The 19,763-nt window shown below is 37.2% G+C and overlaps 1 protein-coding gene and 1 pseudogene across 1 annotated transcript; both read right to left on the bottom strand.

Annotated features, from left to right (window-relative positions):
• Positions 1-1,405: 1,405 nt before the first annotated feature.
• LOC107825324 (uncharacterized) lies at positions 1,406-2,245 on the bottom strand. Its single transcript, XM_016652173.2, has one exon. It carries the CDS (start codon positions 2,243-2,245, stop codon positions 1,406-1,408), a length of 840 nt encoding a protein of 279 aa, XP_016507659.2.
• A 658-nt stretch (positions 2,246-2,903) lies between these two features.
• LOC142175929 (protein EARLY FLOWERING 5-like) lies at positions 2,904-18,618 on the bottom strand (annotated as a pseudogene).
• Positions 18,619-19,763: the final 1,145 nt, after the last annotated feature.

The raw sequence follows: 19,763 nt of genomic DNA, 5'->3' as shown, positions 1-19,763 counted from the left end.
TTCCTGATCTTTTAGAATTTTTCCAACCCCACTACTCATTCTCATTGAAATGAACAACTCTTGTATTTGAGGATGATAAATGTTGTAGGCTTTAGAAACTAAACTGTAGCCCACAAGGATGCCTGAAATTGCCTTCTTGTCCAATTTATCACGCTTAACCTGAAGAACATGAGCAAAGCACACACAACCAACACTTTAAGAAAACTCAGTGAAGGTTTAAACCCGTACCAAGTTTCAAATGGGGTTTTATCTTCCAAAGCCTTCATTGGAAGCCGATTTTGCAGAAAAACTGCAGTATTCGTTGCCTCAACCCAAAAAGTTTTAGGCAACTCTTTCTCATGCAACATACATTTGGCCATCTCCATTATTGACCTATTTCTTCTTTCACTAACTCCATTTTGTTCTGGAGTATATGGTGTTGTAAGCTGATGCACAATGCCAGCTTCCTCGCAGAATGAATTAAATTATGCTGAGGTATATTCCTTTCCATTATCAAACCTTAAAGCTTGTATCTTGCAGCAGCTTTGACTTTCCACCAAATATTTGAACTTCCAGAATACGCCAACAACTTCTAACTTGAATTTCAAGAAAACAATCCAGCACATTCTTGAAAAATCATCAATGAAAAGAACGTAATAAAGGCTACCTTGTAATGATGGAGTTATTTGAGGTCCGCTATATCAGTGTGCACTAGTTGTAGCTTTTGTGAGGCTCTCAAGGTTGATTTGGGAAATGGCTTTATGTGCTGTTTACCAAATTGGCAAGCTCCGCATTCTGTAGAATTCACTTCCAAGTCAGATAAGTTTACCATCTTCAATTTTTGCATTTTGACAATCTCATGATAGTGATAGTGACCGAGTCTCTTATGCCATAACTCAGCAACATCTTCTTTTGCTGAATACACCATTCGCTCTTCAAATAGATCTAATGAGAAATTTCTGCCTCTCATTTTGACTTTAAACAAGTCTTTCCCCGAGGGATCCTTGATTAAGCAACAGTTATATTCAAAATACAATTTGAAACCTTTTTATAACGGTTGACCAAGGCTTAATAAGTTTTGATCTAAATCAGGTACATTAAGAACATCATATATTGTTTTAGTACCTGATTGTGTCTCAATTGCAATGGTGCCTATTCCTTTTGCTGGAATATGACTGACATTGCCTATTCTAACCTTTTTAGCTCGAGTAGGCTTTAATTCCTTGAAGAGTTCGTTATCACAAGTCATGTGATTTATGCATCCGCTATCGATCAACCAAGACTCGCTTGAAATATTATTTGTAAAACATGATGCGACAAAGAGTTGATCCTCCTCCTGTTCATTAACAACCCGAGCATCCGCATCCTGCTGTTGAATTTTGTTCCTGCAAATGATTGCTTCATGCCCAAATTGGTTGCACTTACTTCACTTAGCATCCGACCTTTTCCAACACTTATATGTTGCTTGTCCGGTCTTGCCACAGTGCTTACAAGGAGGGTAGTTTCCTTTTGAGCTACATGTTTTGCTTTTGTTTTTGCGAGTTGCACCTTCTCCATCTGCTGGCCGGTACTTCTTATTCTTCTTCTTTTTGTATCTTCCACCATCTTCATGTTTGGCGGGCAAAGCTCCCTCTACGTGACGATCTTGCCTCATAAGCCTTCGTTGTTCTTGTGCCTGTAGAGCATTTAACAATTCCGCCAAGGTAATCTTGGACATATCTTTAGTGTTCTCCAAGGTGGTTATAGATGCTTCATATATTTCGGGCACCGTTACAAGAATTTTTTCAACAATTCTTGAATCAAGAAATTTGGTTCCAAGCAACCTCACCTTATTGACGATGCCAAGCAATCTATCTGAATACTCTTTGATTGTTTCAGACTCTTTCATCCTTTGCAACTCAAATTCTCTTATTAAATTGAGCACTTGCATGTCTTGTATCCTTTCATCTCTTGCATATTCTTCTTTGAGATAATCCCAGACCTCTTTTGCTGATTTGAGAGACATAATTCTTGTAAAAATTGTTGTCAAAACAATATCAAATAGAGTTGCTTTAGCCTTGGATTTTCTCGTTTTCTTTTCCCTGTGACTCTTGATTTGGGCCATGGTGGTATTATTTGGTAGTGGGGGAATTTCATAATCCTCTTCCACAACCTCCCAAAGATCCAAAGCCTCAAGGTAGGTCTCCATTCTCACCGCCCAAAGTTGGTAATTCTCACCATCGAAGACAGGAGGAGCTATTTGAAAAAAACTGGTTTCAGTCTCCATTACTCACAGATCCCTTAAGAAGAGAAACCCCGATATCAATTGTAGGTTTTGTAAAAGAAGAAACAAGGAAAATAACAGAGCAAGAGAAACTAAAAAAGGATTGAGAGAATATAAATGCAGAAGAGTTGCTTTACCAGTGAAAATAGCTTACTTTTATTGAATATCTTCTTCTGGTTAAATAGTCGATATACAAACTGAAAGTAGGTAAATATGCGAAACTGAAGCAGTCCTATTTGCTATGCTGAAAATCTGAAAACGACTAACAGTTTCCCATAAAATAGGAATACCAATTTGACTATGAATGACTTATCTAAAAAATCTGGAAATGAAATAAAACATAAATCTAACATGTCACGTGCATTCCTTAAAGCAAACTTTTAACAGGCTATAGGGTTTCATCACCGACAATAAAGGGCTACGATTTTGTTTGTTGACAATTTGACCTAATAATATTTTTTTCTCAATGATAACTAGGCAAAAGGTTTTATTAATCAACCAAAAACCAGTAACAAGATAGCGCTGTGAAGGTAAAAAAGTTGTTTATAGATATATCCTATCTATTCCTAAAGAGTTGCTAAAAAGTCTGGGAAATATTATCTAAGTTCACATACATCCGTGGGGTTACACCACATAACTAATTGACACAAACACCTCTACTTCAGTTTATATAAATTTTCAGCCTTTCCTTCAAATACACTCGAAAGTTGATGCGAATAAATGCAGGATAACAAAGGTATAAGAAAGGGTGAAATGGAAGATTACTCACCATTGTTGTAAGTTCTGGTTTATGCTGAGCTAGAGGCCTCTTAACAACTATTGAAGCAGCTGATTTGACATATGATGGCTTTTGAGGAGCAAGTAGTCTAGCACCATCTTCTTGAAAAGGAGGAAGACCAGGCGGAAGAGGTGGTCTCATCATTGGTGGAGGTCCCGCAGGAGGTCCAAAAGGTGGTCTTGGCATTAGAGGGACCATCATTCCAGGTGGAGCAAGGTGGATCGCAATTCCAGGTGGTGGCCGTATATCAGTTAGAGGCGGGGGTGGAGGGAATCGAGATATTCCAGGAGGTAATATGTCAGGCTGCAAAGTTGGGACCATGGCAGGTCCAAAGACTGGAGGTTGTTGCCGTGGAGGTGGTGGAGGTGGCGGCGGCAATTAAAGATGACTTTTCGTTTCTGAAGCTTTAGCATTAGATTCAGCAGGCATGCAATCTGACTTCAATGGCATTCTGGAGGTGGCGGAGGAGGAAGCACAGTTGATGCCTGAGAAGTTAAAGAGATCGTGAACAACTTTAGGGCCAGGGAGTAGCAACCACAAACAAGTTCACTTTTAATGTTCCAGGCGGGATATATATATATATATATATATATATATATATATATATATATATATATATATATATACACACACACTAAACGTGTACTTGATTTTGTTCTCTTGAGGCCATCTCATCCAGTTCAGAATGATTTTTATCCCTCTCATTTCTACCTGTGCAAGGATAAGGAGGAGGTCGAGCAGATTGATGAAGGGGTCGAGGAGGAGGTAGAGGAAGTGGAGGATGAGTAGAGATTTGTTCCTTTGGTGGGGGACCAGGAGGTGGTGGGGGAAATGAATGTGGCAATGAAGCACCCATGTCTGTCACTACAGGCTTTGGCGGCATAAGAGGTGGAGGAGGTAAAGGTAAAGATGCAGGCATCCCATACACAGAATCTGCATCACCAGTTGGGGGCAATGGAGGTGGCGGAGGTGGTGGTGAAAGAGCTGGTAAAGCGCCATCTTCCACATCTAACTTTGAAGATGATGCAGCACTACTAGATGAAGCAGCTGATAATGGTATTCTAGGTCCTGTAGTTTGAAACATGAGGGATCAGAGCTGGAGAGAGAGTAGCAATATGAATTTAACATGAGAAATGAACTATAGACACCTATTGTTGACTTAAACATGGGAGGTTTTCCAGGAGGAGGAGCTCCAGTAGGATTCGGTGTAGGGTGATAATAAACCGAGTCTTGCATCCACATATGCCATGTTATTCATGGATCGGCAAAAGCAACTTCCATAAAACATAAGAGTGAAGCAAGACCTTACTTCAAGTATAGGGTGATTGACCCTTTCTTCCTCTTCCGCAGTGGTCCGCCTTTGGGGGGGGGGGGGAGGGGCAGGTGACTGCAGAGAAAGTAGGAACAACAGATGTAATAAAGTATTAAGGAGAAAGGGGAATTCTCACAACATCAATAATACAAGAGAGGCCTTCTCTTACCTAAACATTACTGGCTTTTCACCCTTTTCTTTCAATCTCTCTTCATATTCCTAAAAACGCAATACCAGTGAGCAACAAGACATCAAAATCAAGATATAAAATCAAAGGGTAAAGAACATAAACATCCCAATACCGAGCAAAACAAATTTAACTTGAAAGTATATTCTTTTGTTAATTAACTTGAATGTATATTTATTTCCTGTACAGTCCAACTAAAACCACTGAACTCTACCAGCTAAACTATGAGAGATATCATCACCAAACTTGGAGCATGCCTACCATGATGTATCTTCTAAAACTAATTCTTCAAAGATTCAAGCCTAGTGAAAATAATTAGGGGTTGTTTGGTTTAAAATCAGGATATCCCAGGATTATAATTCTGGGACTAAAACCAGGATTAAAACCTGGATAACATATCCCACATTCTATATGGGATAAGCTATACCAAGATTTTGGTATTAAAAAATACCGATTTTAACTAATACCTCCAACCAAATGCGAGATAAATAAAATTCCAAAATTTATACCAGTAAGTAGTAACCCACCTAATCCCTTGAACCAAACAACCCCTTAACCTTTCCATCAGAAATCAGATGTCCTTTCATTTTAAAATGACAGAGAATACATCTAAATTCTTGAAATGGTAAATTTTATTGGTCAGTATACCATAACATTCAGATATAATGGGAGAATAGAAATAAAAAAGACTTGCTTACACTTCTTGATACTTTATCTAGAAAGTGAAGAGTTCAGAGAGCACAGTGAATGACAGATTCCTCCTGTAAACAATTAAGATGATGCAACTTCAACTCTTCGTTCATTGGTTAAATCAAGACATTCAATTAGAGGAGTCTGGCTTGTTTTCACCTCATAGGGTGCTGAAACGTGTGATCATCTTATCTAAAATCTTAAATTGTTAGAGAGAACATACTTTTATTTACTATTTAATTATATTTTCAATATGTCTCCTCACGTGCATGCCATATTCTTTTTCATGACCAAGCATCTGGAAATTCTTTTTCTGATAATGGGTGGCGATGTAATTTGAACTTAGTACCTCTACCTGCTCTGATATCGTGTTAAGAAATGGACCTTGAGCCTAACTCAAACTCCAAAAGTTAGCTCATGAGGTAAGGATTGTCTAAAACCATATAAGGAGAAACAACTCATTCTCTCGATGTAAGACTCTAAACACCCCCAAATGGCCTAGACATCTGGAGTGTGGACAACATGACATAAGGTCCAACATTGGGTAAATCAAGAATAGAGATTGTCACACACTTCAACACATCAAACAAGAATTAATCTAAAAAAAATACCTTTCAACCTATGTTGTCAATCAGGTGGAGGAACAAAATTAGGAGTTTCCAGAAGAATCCAGAGTATTTGTCGACTCCATGTGATTTCACTTTATCAAATAGCTAGTACGAAAGACGAGTAGTACTGATATCACCAAAAATCTGTATATCTTTACGAGCTAATTGGCACTCTCAATATCTATACCTACTCCAAATCTTAATTATTACTCCCTTTGTTTCAATTTAGGTGAACTTATTTGACTGAAATATGAGAAAGAAGAGAAAACTTTTGAAACTTGTGGTGTTAAACATGTCATAACATTTGTGTGGCTATAAGACTTTTAAAACTTATAGTTTCAAACATGTCATAACGTTTGTGTGGCTATAAAAGCTTGTCATTAAGGCTAAAAGGGGGTCATTATTGATAAATCAAACTAAAAAGGAAATGGGGTCCGTAAACTGGATCAGAGGTGGTATCATATATATTTCTTTTTTTGGTTTTAAGAATAGTTAAGCTGAATTTTTTTCATAAACTTGTACATGTATATAGAGAGGATAAGGAAAAAACACACACTGTCAAACGGTGGCGGTGGAGGATACATCAGCAGACCGTCAGACATCTTTGGCCTGCGAATTTTGAGACTTGTAGAAGAATGTCATCTAATGCATCCTAGCTAGTGAACAACCTCTTTTTCATTTAAAGATAGCTTATTCTCTCTTCAAATCGACCAGAAAATTCGCCCGGGTAGTAGTATTCCAACATTTACATTTCCTGTCATAACTCTAGAACCTTGCCATGCAGCAATGAGTTGCACATATTAAATTTAGATCATAATGATTAGCTTCTCATGAAAGAAAAAAATACAGATTTAAGTAACTCAAGTTGTGAAAAACTAAGAAATAAACTCTAGTTTATTCTTTTTGGGTTATATTAGATCTCAAATAACTCAATCTGCACAGAGGTATCTGAATATTTTGCATAGGAAACCTTACCTTTCTTTTCTTTAGAACAAGATTAAGTGTATCCTCAAATTGTCTCTTTTTATGTTTCCTTGCTTTGTCTAGAGCACCCTCAGCCTCTGTGCATGTCAAAACATCTTCATATTATAAAATAAGAATAAGACACACAAAATTTTAAACGGAATTCTGGACAATCCAAGCTCCAACAACTTATCTTTTTTTCCTCGTAGCCAGCCCTACAACTAATTCTAATGTCATTTTATTCCCTGAGCATGAGAACATTTTGATAGCCAGCCCTACAACTAATTCTTATGCCATTTTATTCCATGAGCATGATAGCCAGCCTAGGACATTGGATTTGGCAATAAAAATCCTCTATACCCATCCCACTCTATTCAAGTCATTTCATGCGATTACTAAAAAAAATGACTCGCAAGCAATAAGAATTCTCTAAAAATAGATATTTTCAAAATCACACACTACCCTGTACAAAATCTCTAGTTAGAATAAAGGTCACCTAACAAGCACCGGACCTAATGTAAGTACCACAACAGAACTAAGCCTTAATCCCAACTAGTTGTAGTTGGTATTGTCTATATGAATCCTTTAGGTTCGCATTGATTTCCAGAGCTTATACATTTTTTTAATATAATTTCTTCTCATTAAATTTTAAATCTACCTCGTCTCATCTTATCACCTTCAGTAATCAAATTGTCGCACCTAGAACAAGTGCATATAATTGCATATGATGATCTACGATATGGCCAAACCATCTCAACTGACCTTCTCTCATTTTAGTTGACCTTGTTAAAATTATATTTTGGTAATGCTTCAATTGAGTTATTGCATTAATATTGTCACTATTGTATATTGGATGCTAAAATATTAATTTTAATTGCAATTTTATGTGTATATATATTTTCAATTAATAGTGCACTTCACTTTGAAGTTTGTAGAAGCATGTGCTTTACTTCATGCTTTTGCTTAGCGCCTCATGTGTCTTATCAATATGTTTGTGGTGTTAAAATGATATATTGAATTACTTCTACCTATCCTAGAATCTTAACTCTATATAGTGCTTTTTCATAGTTCTAACTTTTGGTTGACTCTCTCTTTATTTTAGTCAATTGACACAATATCATCTTATATTGGTTAGTCTATCCATAACTAGGGTAACAAATACAGGTCTCAAGGCAGATCCTTAATATAAAGTATAAACGCATGTTTATCGGGGACATCTTGTCTGTACATTATCACACACGACAACTTTTTCCTAAGCCAATGAATATCACGTGAAGGTCCTTCTACCTCTCTTAAAATTTTCTATCAATAGTGTTAGTATAAATATTATCTCTTATGTAATATATCAGGGCATATATCCTATAGAAGTGTGACTATTTCACCTAAAAGCTTAAGTTGTTAGAGAGAGCACACTTTTATTTATTCTTTCACATGCAAGTGTGATTCTTTTTTATGAACCAAACACATAAAAATTCTTTTTGATAATGAATGACGTGTGAGAGTCGAACAGAAGACCTTGCTTTGATATCATGTTGAAGTGTATGACTATCTCATTTAAAAATAGTTAAAAATAGCACACTTTTATTTACTTATTTTTTATGGGTATTTTTATTAACTTAATTAGGTTTTCAACAAATCCAAACTAGTTCTTTGTCACTCTTGCAATTTCCCTAAGTTTATACTTCATCATTTTTTTGGAGAATAAGTTTTTTTTTTCTAGAACAAAGCACCAAGCAGGTGCAAGATATTTATGTTCTATCAGTCTTGCTCAAAGTTTCTCTAAATGTCTCGTAAGTTTAACAACGGTAGTTCGCACAACTTTAAATACTCTTATGTCTGTTGTCCTGTATATGAGAACCAAGGTACTCTTTTTCCACTGCCCTACACCAGCTCCACAATCTTAACATCACCACACAAATATTTATAAAAAAAAAAAAAAAAAAAAACAGCCATGTCCCACACCTGTCCCACCCAGCTAGATATACAAGTAGCATACAACAAATTTCAAAATGTGCAGCAACTTACTCATCACTTCTAGTTTCTGAATCTGATCTTTTAGTTGCTCGGGATCCTTCTTTAAGATACCAACTTCAATCTATTGGGCTTTTTAAGAAAGTGCGTTAGGTGTTTCATATGGAAACTTTCATAAATTACCATTCGTAACTACTATTCAGTTGTTAGTAACTTGTATCACTTGTATTCAAATGCACAACTAATACAGCGTGTGTCAATTGTATTCGTTCGCGCAACGAATACAACACGTATCAACTGTATTCATTCGCGCAATTGTATTTATTCGTGCAACGAATATAATATGTTTGTTCACGCAACGAATACAACTAAGGTAAAATACATAAAACAGAAAAATAAAATGTCCTTGTTGAGAGAGTTAAACTCAAGACCTCCGCTAACTAAACAAGCGCTCTAACCAACTGAGCTACGAGAGCGTGTTGCTTTCTTGTTTCAGTTCAAAATAATTAATCTCTTATTTTATAAATTTGCTATAAAATTCAAAATATAGCTACGAATGGTAAATTTGCTGAAAGTATAGCTATGAATGGTAAATACAATGTAAATATTTGATGTGTCGCGTCATTTTCCTTACTAATTTAGATAGAACCTTTTTCTAGGGATCTTTACACAAATAGCCTGTCGAATTCAGTGTTTACTTTTTTAGCCAGTATATATAGATTATACAATAATTATACACGATCATAAATATATTACACATGAATTATAGATATATTATACATTTGCTGGCTATTTTAAGTTTAATCGCTTGAATAGACACATATTTAAGCTAATTCTTTTTTTAAAGGGTAATTAACACGAATGGTCTTTAAATATTGTCTTTATTTTTTAATATGTTTAAAAATGACCTTTGGACTCACACGTACTTATGCTTGTAAGCACGTATTTTTTGCCTCATGCAAACTACTCCTAAAATACTTCAAAATGGTCTTTTAATCATTTTTTTTATTTTTATAGAATTTTAAGAATTTCTCTTTAATTGTTTGTGTATATGTTATTGCATTTATTTGTTTTTTTTTTCCGCATAATTAGGAATACTTTAAATCATCAAAAATATTATTTTCTATTTATTTATTGCACTTTAGGATTCTTTTTGTATTTTTAGTACTAACTGCATTTTAATTGCATTAAAAACACAAAACAAATGTTAATCATCATTCATTTTTGGATTTTTTAGGATTTGTTAGTTGCATAATTAATTAGCATAGTATGTTAATTTTGATTTTAATGGTTGATCATTAGATAATTAGGTGATTAGGACAATTGTGTAAAAAGGACAATTTAATTGTATTTAGAATTAAAAGGGGTTTAATTGTGCAAAGGATAGGAAAAGGAAATGGGCTACTTCTTCTCTCGTAAACTGGGTCTAGCTATTCTGATGGCCCAGTTTTGAAACCCTATACCTATCCAGCCCAACGCTCAATCCACACTCGAGTCCCTTAGAGTTTCAAACGGTGCTTTTTTATTCCAAAATTATGTTGTATCGCCAATATACCCTATTTAAACAAAATAAGATGTAAAGATCGGATTTTATCACCTTTGAAGCTACCCCAATTCTCCGCCCCAATTTGGAATCCAAGGCGGTTGGAAAGCCCCAACGCCTGCGATTGGATTGCATGGTTGTCTACTTGTGAGATTTCTGGTTATCGACATATTGGTGGGTTGTTAAGACTAAGGAAAGAGAACATCAATGGTGATTTGAGCCAAGGATTTGAGGAATGTGGGCTACAATTGGCCTTATCGATTCATGTTCAGGCTTTGGGAAGACTCGGAATTTATGCTTCGTGTAGATGTGATGTACAAGGAAAGTGAGTCAGCCGAGTGCTTCTTTGAGAAGGTGTTCATGTGCTAAGCAGGGCCTTGGAGTTTGATTATAATTGGGAACAAGTCAGAGTGAGTGACTCTCAACAATAGTTCTAGTGGGTTCAAAGATTCAAAGTGCGGTGCCTAAGGATTTCGAGCCAGTAGTATGGTTAAGTATTGAGCTTTTGCAGTGGATTATGAAAAGTGGCCGGGAATGTTCTACGTTATCTTCGGTCTACGATATAGCATTGGAGGAATGGGGGAAAGTAACTTCGGATTCATAGAGGAATTATCAGAATGTGTATACAAGTTGAAAATGTGAATATGCGCACAAGGAGGGTATGAGATGGTTCGTGGGTTTTGAGACAGCGTGGTCTCGTGAAATAAGGTCACTCAGGGTAAGTGCGGATTTGGGTTCATGATGTTTTGAATGGATTTATTATTATTATTATTTCTAAGGCAAGTCCAGAATAAATTAGAAGAAGTCGAATCGGTTAGTAATGGTTGAATTGGCACGATGGTGGCAATGATCAGTTCCTTCAGCGCGTTAAGTTATACATGTGATTTGTGGCGGTACGTGCGAGGCTTTACGACCGCCGTAATCAATTTTATTTGAAGGCATTCAAGTATTATGGCATGTTATGTGTAGATGGGACCTGGGAGAGTTATGGTGGTTTAGACCACTACTTGAGGATTGTATTTTCTGCGGTTATGGAAATTCAATCGCGTGTTGCAATGGTTCTCCTGAAATGAGTTAAGTAAAAGGTTGTTATGTGATGGAGTATTTATTCTATTAGTGGATCAGAAGTTATGATGGAATTCTTGTACTCTCACGTATTGGTATGTTAGCTGTAGTGGGCGGCATGGGAATTGAAAGTTGAGAATCAAGGTTGCAGTTGATGTCGACAAGAATGTCAAGAGTTCGGATGACCGGGGAGGAATTCAGATGTTTAGAGTAAGCTGGTATTGTCTTTAGCGTCACCTAAGATCGGTATCTTGTGGAAGAGGCTTTGTGTATTGACTTGCAGATTTTTAACTCACTCTACAGAATTAGAACGGCTGGTGGTATGGATGTGTGGACCTTGCTACCTGAGCGGAATGGCCGTAGGAGCATGCCCCACGGGGATATTTGTATAAGTGTGGCATGTCAGTCAATTGATTGTTAAAGATTGAGACCGAATATGTAGGTCATGGTAATATCACAAGTGCGAGAGTTTATGCCTGAGAGGCATTCTATTCTTTGGGTTGTGGACCATGTGAGTTTGTTTTGGATTTGATGGATGTTCTTATGTGTCGTGAATAGGTCATCGTGGGTCCTTGAGAGGGTATTTGCCCAAGCATGGTATGATCAGAATCGATTTGGGGTTCGTTGATGGGTCCAAATGTGGATGTGTACTTTACACCAACCTAGGTGTGTTCATTCAGCATAGCATTCGTTATGGAGGAGTATTCGGGCGTTGGATGTTATTTTCATCATCATCTACTTCATGTAATACTCTATTGTGCCGTGTGGGTTATGAGACAGCTTGATTATTTGTACAATGTGCTGAGGTCCCGCATAGCGGTGGTGTTATGTGAACAGGATGGCTCTCGAGATGTAGATCATATATCGCACCTTAGTTGTGCTTGAGTTTTATAGCATATGATGCTACCCGTCTCCCCAGGATTTGTATTATGCACTTAGCGTGCTTATGGTTGATATTCGGGCATTTCGTGAGTATAAGCGTTGCGGCTCGATGTGTGTTTTCTTTAGATTATTATGTGTGGATCGGGTGGCACGTTGCCATGGGTATATGGTTGGATCGTGTAGCACGCCTCTACAGATATATTGTTTGGATCGGGTGGCACGCCACCACGGGTATCATGGTTGGATCGGGTTGCACGCCGCAACGGTATCATGTGTGGATCGGGTTGCACGCTGCAACAATATGATATTAAGTACAATTTCCCATATCTATTATTGTGTGTTTTGCTTCTCAGTTCCTGAGGAAGGTTCATAATATCTTTTCGGTTGTTTAAATTAGTTACGTGGGTTGAGTAGATCTTTCCAGAGTTCGTTTCCTTATGTATCACATTCGAGTTTGTAGCTTGTTGGCACATTGTGGCATCACATGAGACTTTTGGCAGTGTTTGAGGTGGCTTATTGTTTGAGCAGCTTGTACTGGGTGAGACAAGATTTTTGGACCTAGGATCAATGCAATCAGATTTATATGAAGCATATTAAAGAGTAAATATTGTTATTCATTCCAGAATGAGGTAATGGTTCTTATCGGGAGGAGAGACTCCATAAATTGTAATTCGGCAGGTGGCTATGAGTTCTATACATCTTCTCTGTCGTGGCATTTCAAGAGTTGGAACAAGACTTATAGGTGTCATGAGGTGTGTCGTTAGCATCAGATTCGTGGGATTTCGGCTATTGTTATCACAGGATGTTATTATGGGCATGTGAATAATGCGGTGCATGGTGTGAATTCAGTGAGAGTATACAATCATGTATTGGTACATCGTGTAGTGATTGAAACGGTGTTCGTATGTTGGAAGCAGGCCTAGTCGATAATTTCGGATGTCGGAATTTGGGTCTAAGGCTTATTTTCCTAAATAAAGGGGAGGATCTTCAGATTTGCTCGAGCTAATGTGCTCAACTAAGTTGTGGTAGCATGGGTAGGTGCACGAGGTGTTAAATAGTGATTTCAGACAACTCCAGAGCAGTCCTTAGCACGTTCAAGAACGAACGTATGTTTAAGTGGGAGAGAATGTAACAACTCGATTGACTGTTTTGAGCTCTAACGCATCGTTCGGCGGTTTGAGGCCTTGAGTAGTTTCACTTAAGGTATTATGACTTGCGCGCGTGGTCGGAATTGAATTTCGGGAAGTTCAGAGTTGATTTGGAAAGGAAACTCTCATTTCGAAAGTTTTAAGTTGGAGGAATTGATTACGAGTTGATTTTGAGCAAACGACCTCGGAATCGAGATTTGAAGGTTCCAACAGGTTGGTATGATGATTTTGGACTTGGGCGTATGTCCGGATCGGGTTTTGGATGACCCGGGAGCGTTTCGGCGCCTATTGTGGAAAGTTGGCATTTTGGAAGGATTTCATAAATTTGGGTTGAAGTGAATTTCAATGTTTTCAAAGTACGATTGGGATTTCGAGAATGGAAATAGCTCCGTATGGTAATTCTGGACGTAGGGGCACATCCAAAAGTGGATTTGGAGGTCCGTAGGTCGTTCAGGGGTCATTTGACGAATAAAAAATAGAAATTTGAAGGGTTTTGGAAAGTTTGACCAGGAGTGGACTTTTTGATATCGGGGTCGGATTCCAATTCCGGAAGTTGAAGTAGGTCTGTAATATCAATTATGACTTGTGTGCAAAATTTGAGGTCAATCGGACGTGATTTGGTAGGTTTCGGCATTGAAGGCAGAAGTTTGAAGTTCTAAAATTCATTAAGCTTGAATTGGGATGCGATTCATGGTTTTAGCGTTGTTTGATGTTATTCAAAGGCTCGACTAAGTTCTTAATGAGTTTTGGGACGCATTGGTATAATTGGTTAAGGTCCCGAGGGCCTCAGGTAGATTTTGGAAGGTTAACAGATCGATTTTTGGACTTAAGAATTTCTGAAGCTTAATGCTTCTGGTGTAATCGTGCCTGCGTGACTTTGGCCGCAGGTGCGAGATCGCGGGTGCGGCGAATTGCTCGCAGAAGCGAGAATGGACTGGAGCTGGGGGAGCCGCAGAAGCGGACTGGAGAAGTGCGCAAGAGCGAGGAAGCTACCGCTGGTGCATAAAATTTGTGCAGATGCGCGAGAGCAGGTCGCACCTGCGATGCCCGCAGAAGCGAAAAGACTTCCGCAGGTGCGAGTTCTTGGCTGGGCAGTGAGGACCACAGTAGTGGAATTTGGACCGCACCTGCGGAACCGCAGGAGCGGCTATTGGATCGCAGGTGTGAAGGTCGGGCTTGGCAGTGTGTTTCTTTAAAACTAGGGTTTGGCTCAATTTCACTTCATTTCATCTATGGGAGCCGATTTTGGAGCACTTTTGGAGTGCCATTTTATCATCCTTCATGAGGTAAGTGATTCCCGTATATTGTGAGTTAAATACAAGATTTATACATGGATTCAAGCATGAAAATTGATAGAAATTATGGGATTTTGAAAGAAATCTAAAAATTTATATTTTTGGATATTTGACCACGAAATTGGATATGAAATTTGGAATGAATTATATATTTGAGTTCGTGGGTTTATGGGTAATGTTTATCTTCGAAAATTTTTGAAATTCGGACACGTGGGACCGAGGGTAATTTTTATCGGCTTTTCGAATAGAGTTGGAAGTTGTCGTAAATTGAATTATAATGAGTATTAGAGTATATATTTATGGATTTGCACCTTTATTGACTAGTTTTGGAGCATTGGGCATCGAATTGAGTCGTTTTAAAGGCTTGGGAGCCGGCTATGAAACTTCGGAGCGTTGTAAGTCTCCTTTCTAACCTTGTAAGAGGGAATTAACCTCATAGGTGAATCAAATCATTATGTGCTTCTATTTGTGGGGGCTATGTACGCATGAGGTGACGAGAGTCCGTGTGTAGCTACTATTATGCTTATGTTTGGGTAGTCTAAGACCCATATCATGTTGTACTTGTGATGTTTGCACCCTACTAGTTAATTTAATTGTTTAAAATATTTAGAAACTCGATAAAGGAATTGTAAAAAGGTTAAACTTCATTTACGTGACCGTTAAATGAGAATTTGAAATTCTTAGAATATTTGCCGCTTAATAAATCTTGAATTGGTTGTTTAATATATTTTCTCTTTTGTGGAACGGGCCAAACGCTTCGGTAGCAGATAGATGCATCTATGGTTAGCGTCGTTCGACCCTCGGCAGTGCACAATTTAAATATTATGTTGGATCGGGCCATACGACCTCGGCATAATTTGCGCATGATAAATCTTTGGAACCAATTATAATTTATATTGCTTCTTTGGCTTGAGATATAAATTATTAAATGACGAGAATAAGTTTGGAAAAAAAATTCCTATTAATAAAAGAATTGTCCACTCACTTCTTGTTATTCAGTTTACAGTTATTTCATACAATCCATGCTTAAGTATAATATCAGTATATATTGTTTGCCCCTAGTAAGTGTTGGAGTTGACCCCTCGTCACTACTTCTTCGAGGTTAGATGGGATACTTACTAGGTACGCGTTGATTTACATATCCATACTACACTTGCTGTACATTTTTGTGCAGGTACATATATGTCTAGTGGCTTCGTGGGCGCAGGGGCATAGTTATCGCGGGGACTTAGGTGAGCTGCATTCTATACTACGATCCGCAGTCAGCAGAGTCTCCTTCAGAGTATTTATATTTTTTCCTGTCTAATTTGTATTCCGGACAGATGTTGTATTTTATTTTACATTCCTAGTTGAGGCTCATGCACTTGTGACACGGGATTTTAGGGTGATTATGAGTTGTCCTGTATTGAAATTGTTAAAAATATTATTATTTACTCTGTAAATCCCATCTTTTACTATTTAATTGAAGAAAATATGATTTCAAAAATATTAAAATGAGAACCAAATTAAGTATTTATTTTTGGCTTGCCTGACAGCGGTGTCCGGTGCCATCAAGACCTTTAATGAATTTTGGGTCGTGACAGATTTTCTATTTTGTTTCACATTAGTTTTTAAGCATGATTAGTCGTAGCCACTGCATGCTAAGAATATTTAGATTTCATGAATGATTGATTGAATGCAATTGATGTTAGCCACATGATTAATTATTATTGAGCATGTTTAATGGTTCCAACTTCATAATTAATCCTGTTTCTTTTGATTTTATTGTTTAGGTCATCGTCCATTCTTTAGAAGACTAAGTCAGTTCCTTAGTTTGTTTTCTGTTTCATTTAAGTGATAAACGGGCCTTCTAGGATTTGGTTAGTTCTGAGTGAATTTAGGAAGGTGGACAAAAAAAGTATGAGGTTTGATAAAAAAGGGTAATGTATCCCGGCCCAATTTTATGAGGTTAAGCAAGTTTAAAGTAAAAAAGAAAGGTAAAAAATAAAAGGGGATGAGGTCCTAGAAGAATTTAATTGAGCTGGAGGTGAGTAAATAATAGGGGTCAAAGGGGTGTCTTAGGAATTTGTTACGACCCAAAAACCCACTGCAGGCGTCGTGATGACACCTAATCTCTATGACTAGGTAAGCCGATTACTAACAACGATTAGGCAAATTTTTAATAATGATAATTTGAAACCGAGTCTTATATGAATACCGAAACAAAAGCGTAATAAGCCTACGCGACAATAATTATAATAATCTCCCAAGATTTGGTAATACAGAGTCACGAACTCTAGCTAAGTACATGGAAAGATCTCAAAGATCGAAATACAATATTGTTCAAATAACAAGCTGACAGTATAATAAAAGGAAAGAACTCCAAGGGACTGTGACGACCAAGCAACTCTACCTTGAATCCTCGCGACCAATATGCTAACTCTGTCCGAGTCCGATATCTCCAATACCTGGCTCTGAACAAAAATGTGTAAAAGTATAGTATGAGTACACCACGGTCGGTACCCAGTAAGTATCAAGACTAACCTCGATAGTGACGAGGTACAAGTCAAGACACTCACTAGACAAAATAACATGTGCAGTATAGAAGTATAAAGCTAATAATGAAAGCAGAAATCAGTAAATGGCAACAAGAATCAACAAGTGATATAAATAGTAAAGCAATAAGAACACCATGAAGTATCATTAAAACCAAACAAGGAACACAAAGAACAACCAATTAATCAAGCCGTTCTAACACAAGTTTCACAACAAAATCACTCTGTGATACCAGTGTTTTAAAAGGCGATCGCTTCGTCACTTTAAGCGAAAAGCAACGCGAAGCGATGGTTTCTCACTTTTCCATGCCTGAGGTGACTCGACCAGATAAAGCGCTCGCTTCAGTCGAAGAAGCGCAAAGCGACGAAGCGATCGTGAAGCGCAGAAGCGCTCGCTTCTGTTCAGAGGGGCCTTTTTTTTAAAAAAAAGTTTGGTTCTATTTTTTTTATTATACAAAACAGACCCCTAAGACCAAATTGACCATTTCTATCTTCTTCCCAAATTGATCGACCATTGCTGCTGCTAGGGTTTCAACTTCCTCCAGGTAATTTTTCTTCTTCTCCTTTTTTTCTTTCTTCTTCCTTCTTTATTCTTCTTGTTCCCGTCCAGCATCTGCTAAGGTATTTTATCTTTTTTTCTTTCTTATTCCTTCTTTCTTCTTTCTTCTTCTTCTCTTCTCTTTTTTACTTTTCTCGTCCAGCGTCTGCACAACTAGGGCAGTCACTGGGGGCAGGCATTGGTTTTCTTTTTTTCTCCCCTTTTATTCTTCTTATTTATTAATTTTAATATGTATTTTAGTTTATAAAATTAATTATTATATATATGTTATATTTTTAGTTTATTTGATTAATTTTATATGTATTTCATTTTAGAAAATTATATATGTTATATTTTAGTTTATTTGATTTTTTTAATATGTATTTCGGTTTATAAAATTAATTATTATATTTTAGTTTATTTGATTTTTTAAATGTGTATTTCAGTTTATAAAATTAATTATTATATATATTATATGTATTTTCAGTTTATTTGATTATGTATTTTCTTATATCATAATAGGGATTTCAAAATGTCTCAAAGTTCGAAAGAGAAAGACCCAGCTTGGCGATATCGCGATAAAGTTAATGAGAAAAATAATACAAATTGAAGTGGTACCTACTTTTAAGTTTTTAAATTGAACTTTTTGATTATTTATATTGTGTCTTTGCAATATTTATATTATGTTTTTTAAGAATTGCGCTTCACTTCAATGAAGCGTGTGCTTCGCTTTTGAAGCGAGGCGAGCCTCTGTCGCTTTTTTGCGCTTCTCGCTCTCAAAAAACCTGCAAAGACCTCATTTGATAATCACAAGTCACGAGTCTCAACCAACCATCCTATGCTCACGATACCTTGTGCCCATATTTTAAATCACAACTGCACGGAAAACTCACGTGCCAATATCTCAATCCGTCCGGCATGATCATGAGTTCACATTCACAATCCACCCGGCATGGTCACAGGCCCACAATCACAATCCCCCCGATGTGGTCACATACTCACAATCATAATCCGCCCGGCATGATCATAGGCTCATAATCACAATGTGCCTGGCGTGGTCACAGGCTCAATATCAATATGAAAACCAATAATACAAGAACACATGGGTATGATTAATAATTGGCATAAGTGGCATGCTACGGTGTATGCTTGTGCAAGTATACTACTGTAGCCCAAGTCAACAAGTAATATCAAAGACATCGAGTAGCTCGTCGAAGCAACAAAACAAATCACGCAAGGTATATGACATACATAAGGAAAAGCACGCCATAACACAAAAATCACCAACACAATGTCCCCAAGCCATAACACACTATCCCAGACATTTCCACCCTTATATCTTCGATAGCCACATGTATCACTCTGTATAATAGCCACTCATATCACTCCGTACATTCAACAACAGTGAGATGCCACCCTTATTCCTCGCATAATAACAACGGTGAAATGTCGCCCTTATACTCCGCATAACAACAACCAACCACAAAACAACTCACATATGCTAACATCACAACAACACGGCATGTCAACTTATATCACAAGTTCCATAGGCCACAACCTTTTCAAAGATCCAACAATATCAATATTTCTATAACAAATAGCCCACGGCTCAATACAATGTGTATAGAATCTCAATAACAACAAAATGAACGGGAAAGTAACTCAACAAGGAACAACACCCCCTTTAAACACAACTTCAATTAAAATAGATTAATGACTTTCGATAACCTCAATTCCAATTAATTGTTTAAGGATAAACTCAATAGTGAAAGTATTTTTATGAAATGACAAACTTCAGATTCTAGTATATGAATAGGCTAACAATGAAAGAGATGGCACGAACTAGCACTACGTCTAAATGCATGAGAATAACCCGACAACAAAAGGATATCATATAACAACAATTTCAACGAAGAGTAACTCCATAATAAAAGAAATCACATAATGAGAAAAGTGATAACAACTTCAAATAAAGCATGTAAGAGTAAACTCGAAAAGTGAAGAATG

Source organism: Nicotiana tabacum, chromosome 22 (genome assembly GCF_000715075.1).
Source record: "Nicotiana tabacum cultivar K326 chromosome 22, ASM71507v2, whole genome shotgun sequence".
Taxonomy (NCBI): Eukaryota; Viridiplantae; Streptophyta; class Magnoliopsida; order Solanales; family Solanaceae; genus Nicotiana; species Nicotiana tabacum.
The sequence above is the reverse complement of the archived record's forward strand: the minus strand, read 5'-3'. Positions and strand labels throughout refer to the sequence as shown.

Coding starts and splice junctions, on each gene's coding strand:
- LOC107825324 (XM_016652173.2), bottom strand. CDS start 2,245: ATGGAGACTGAAACCAGTTTTTTTCAAATAGCTCCTCCTGTCTTCGAT.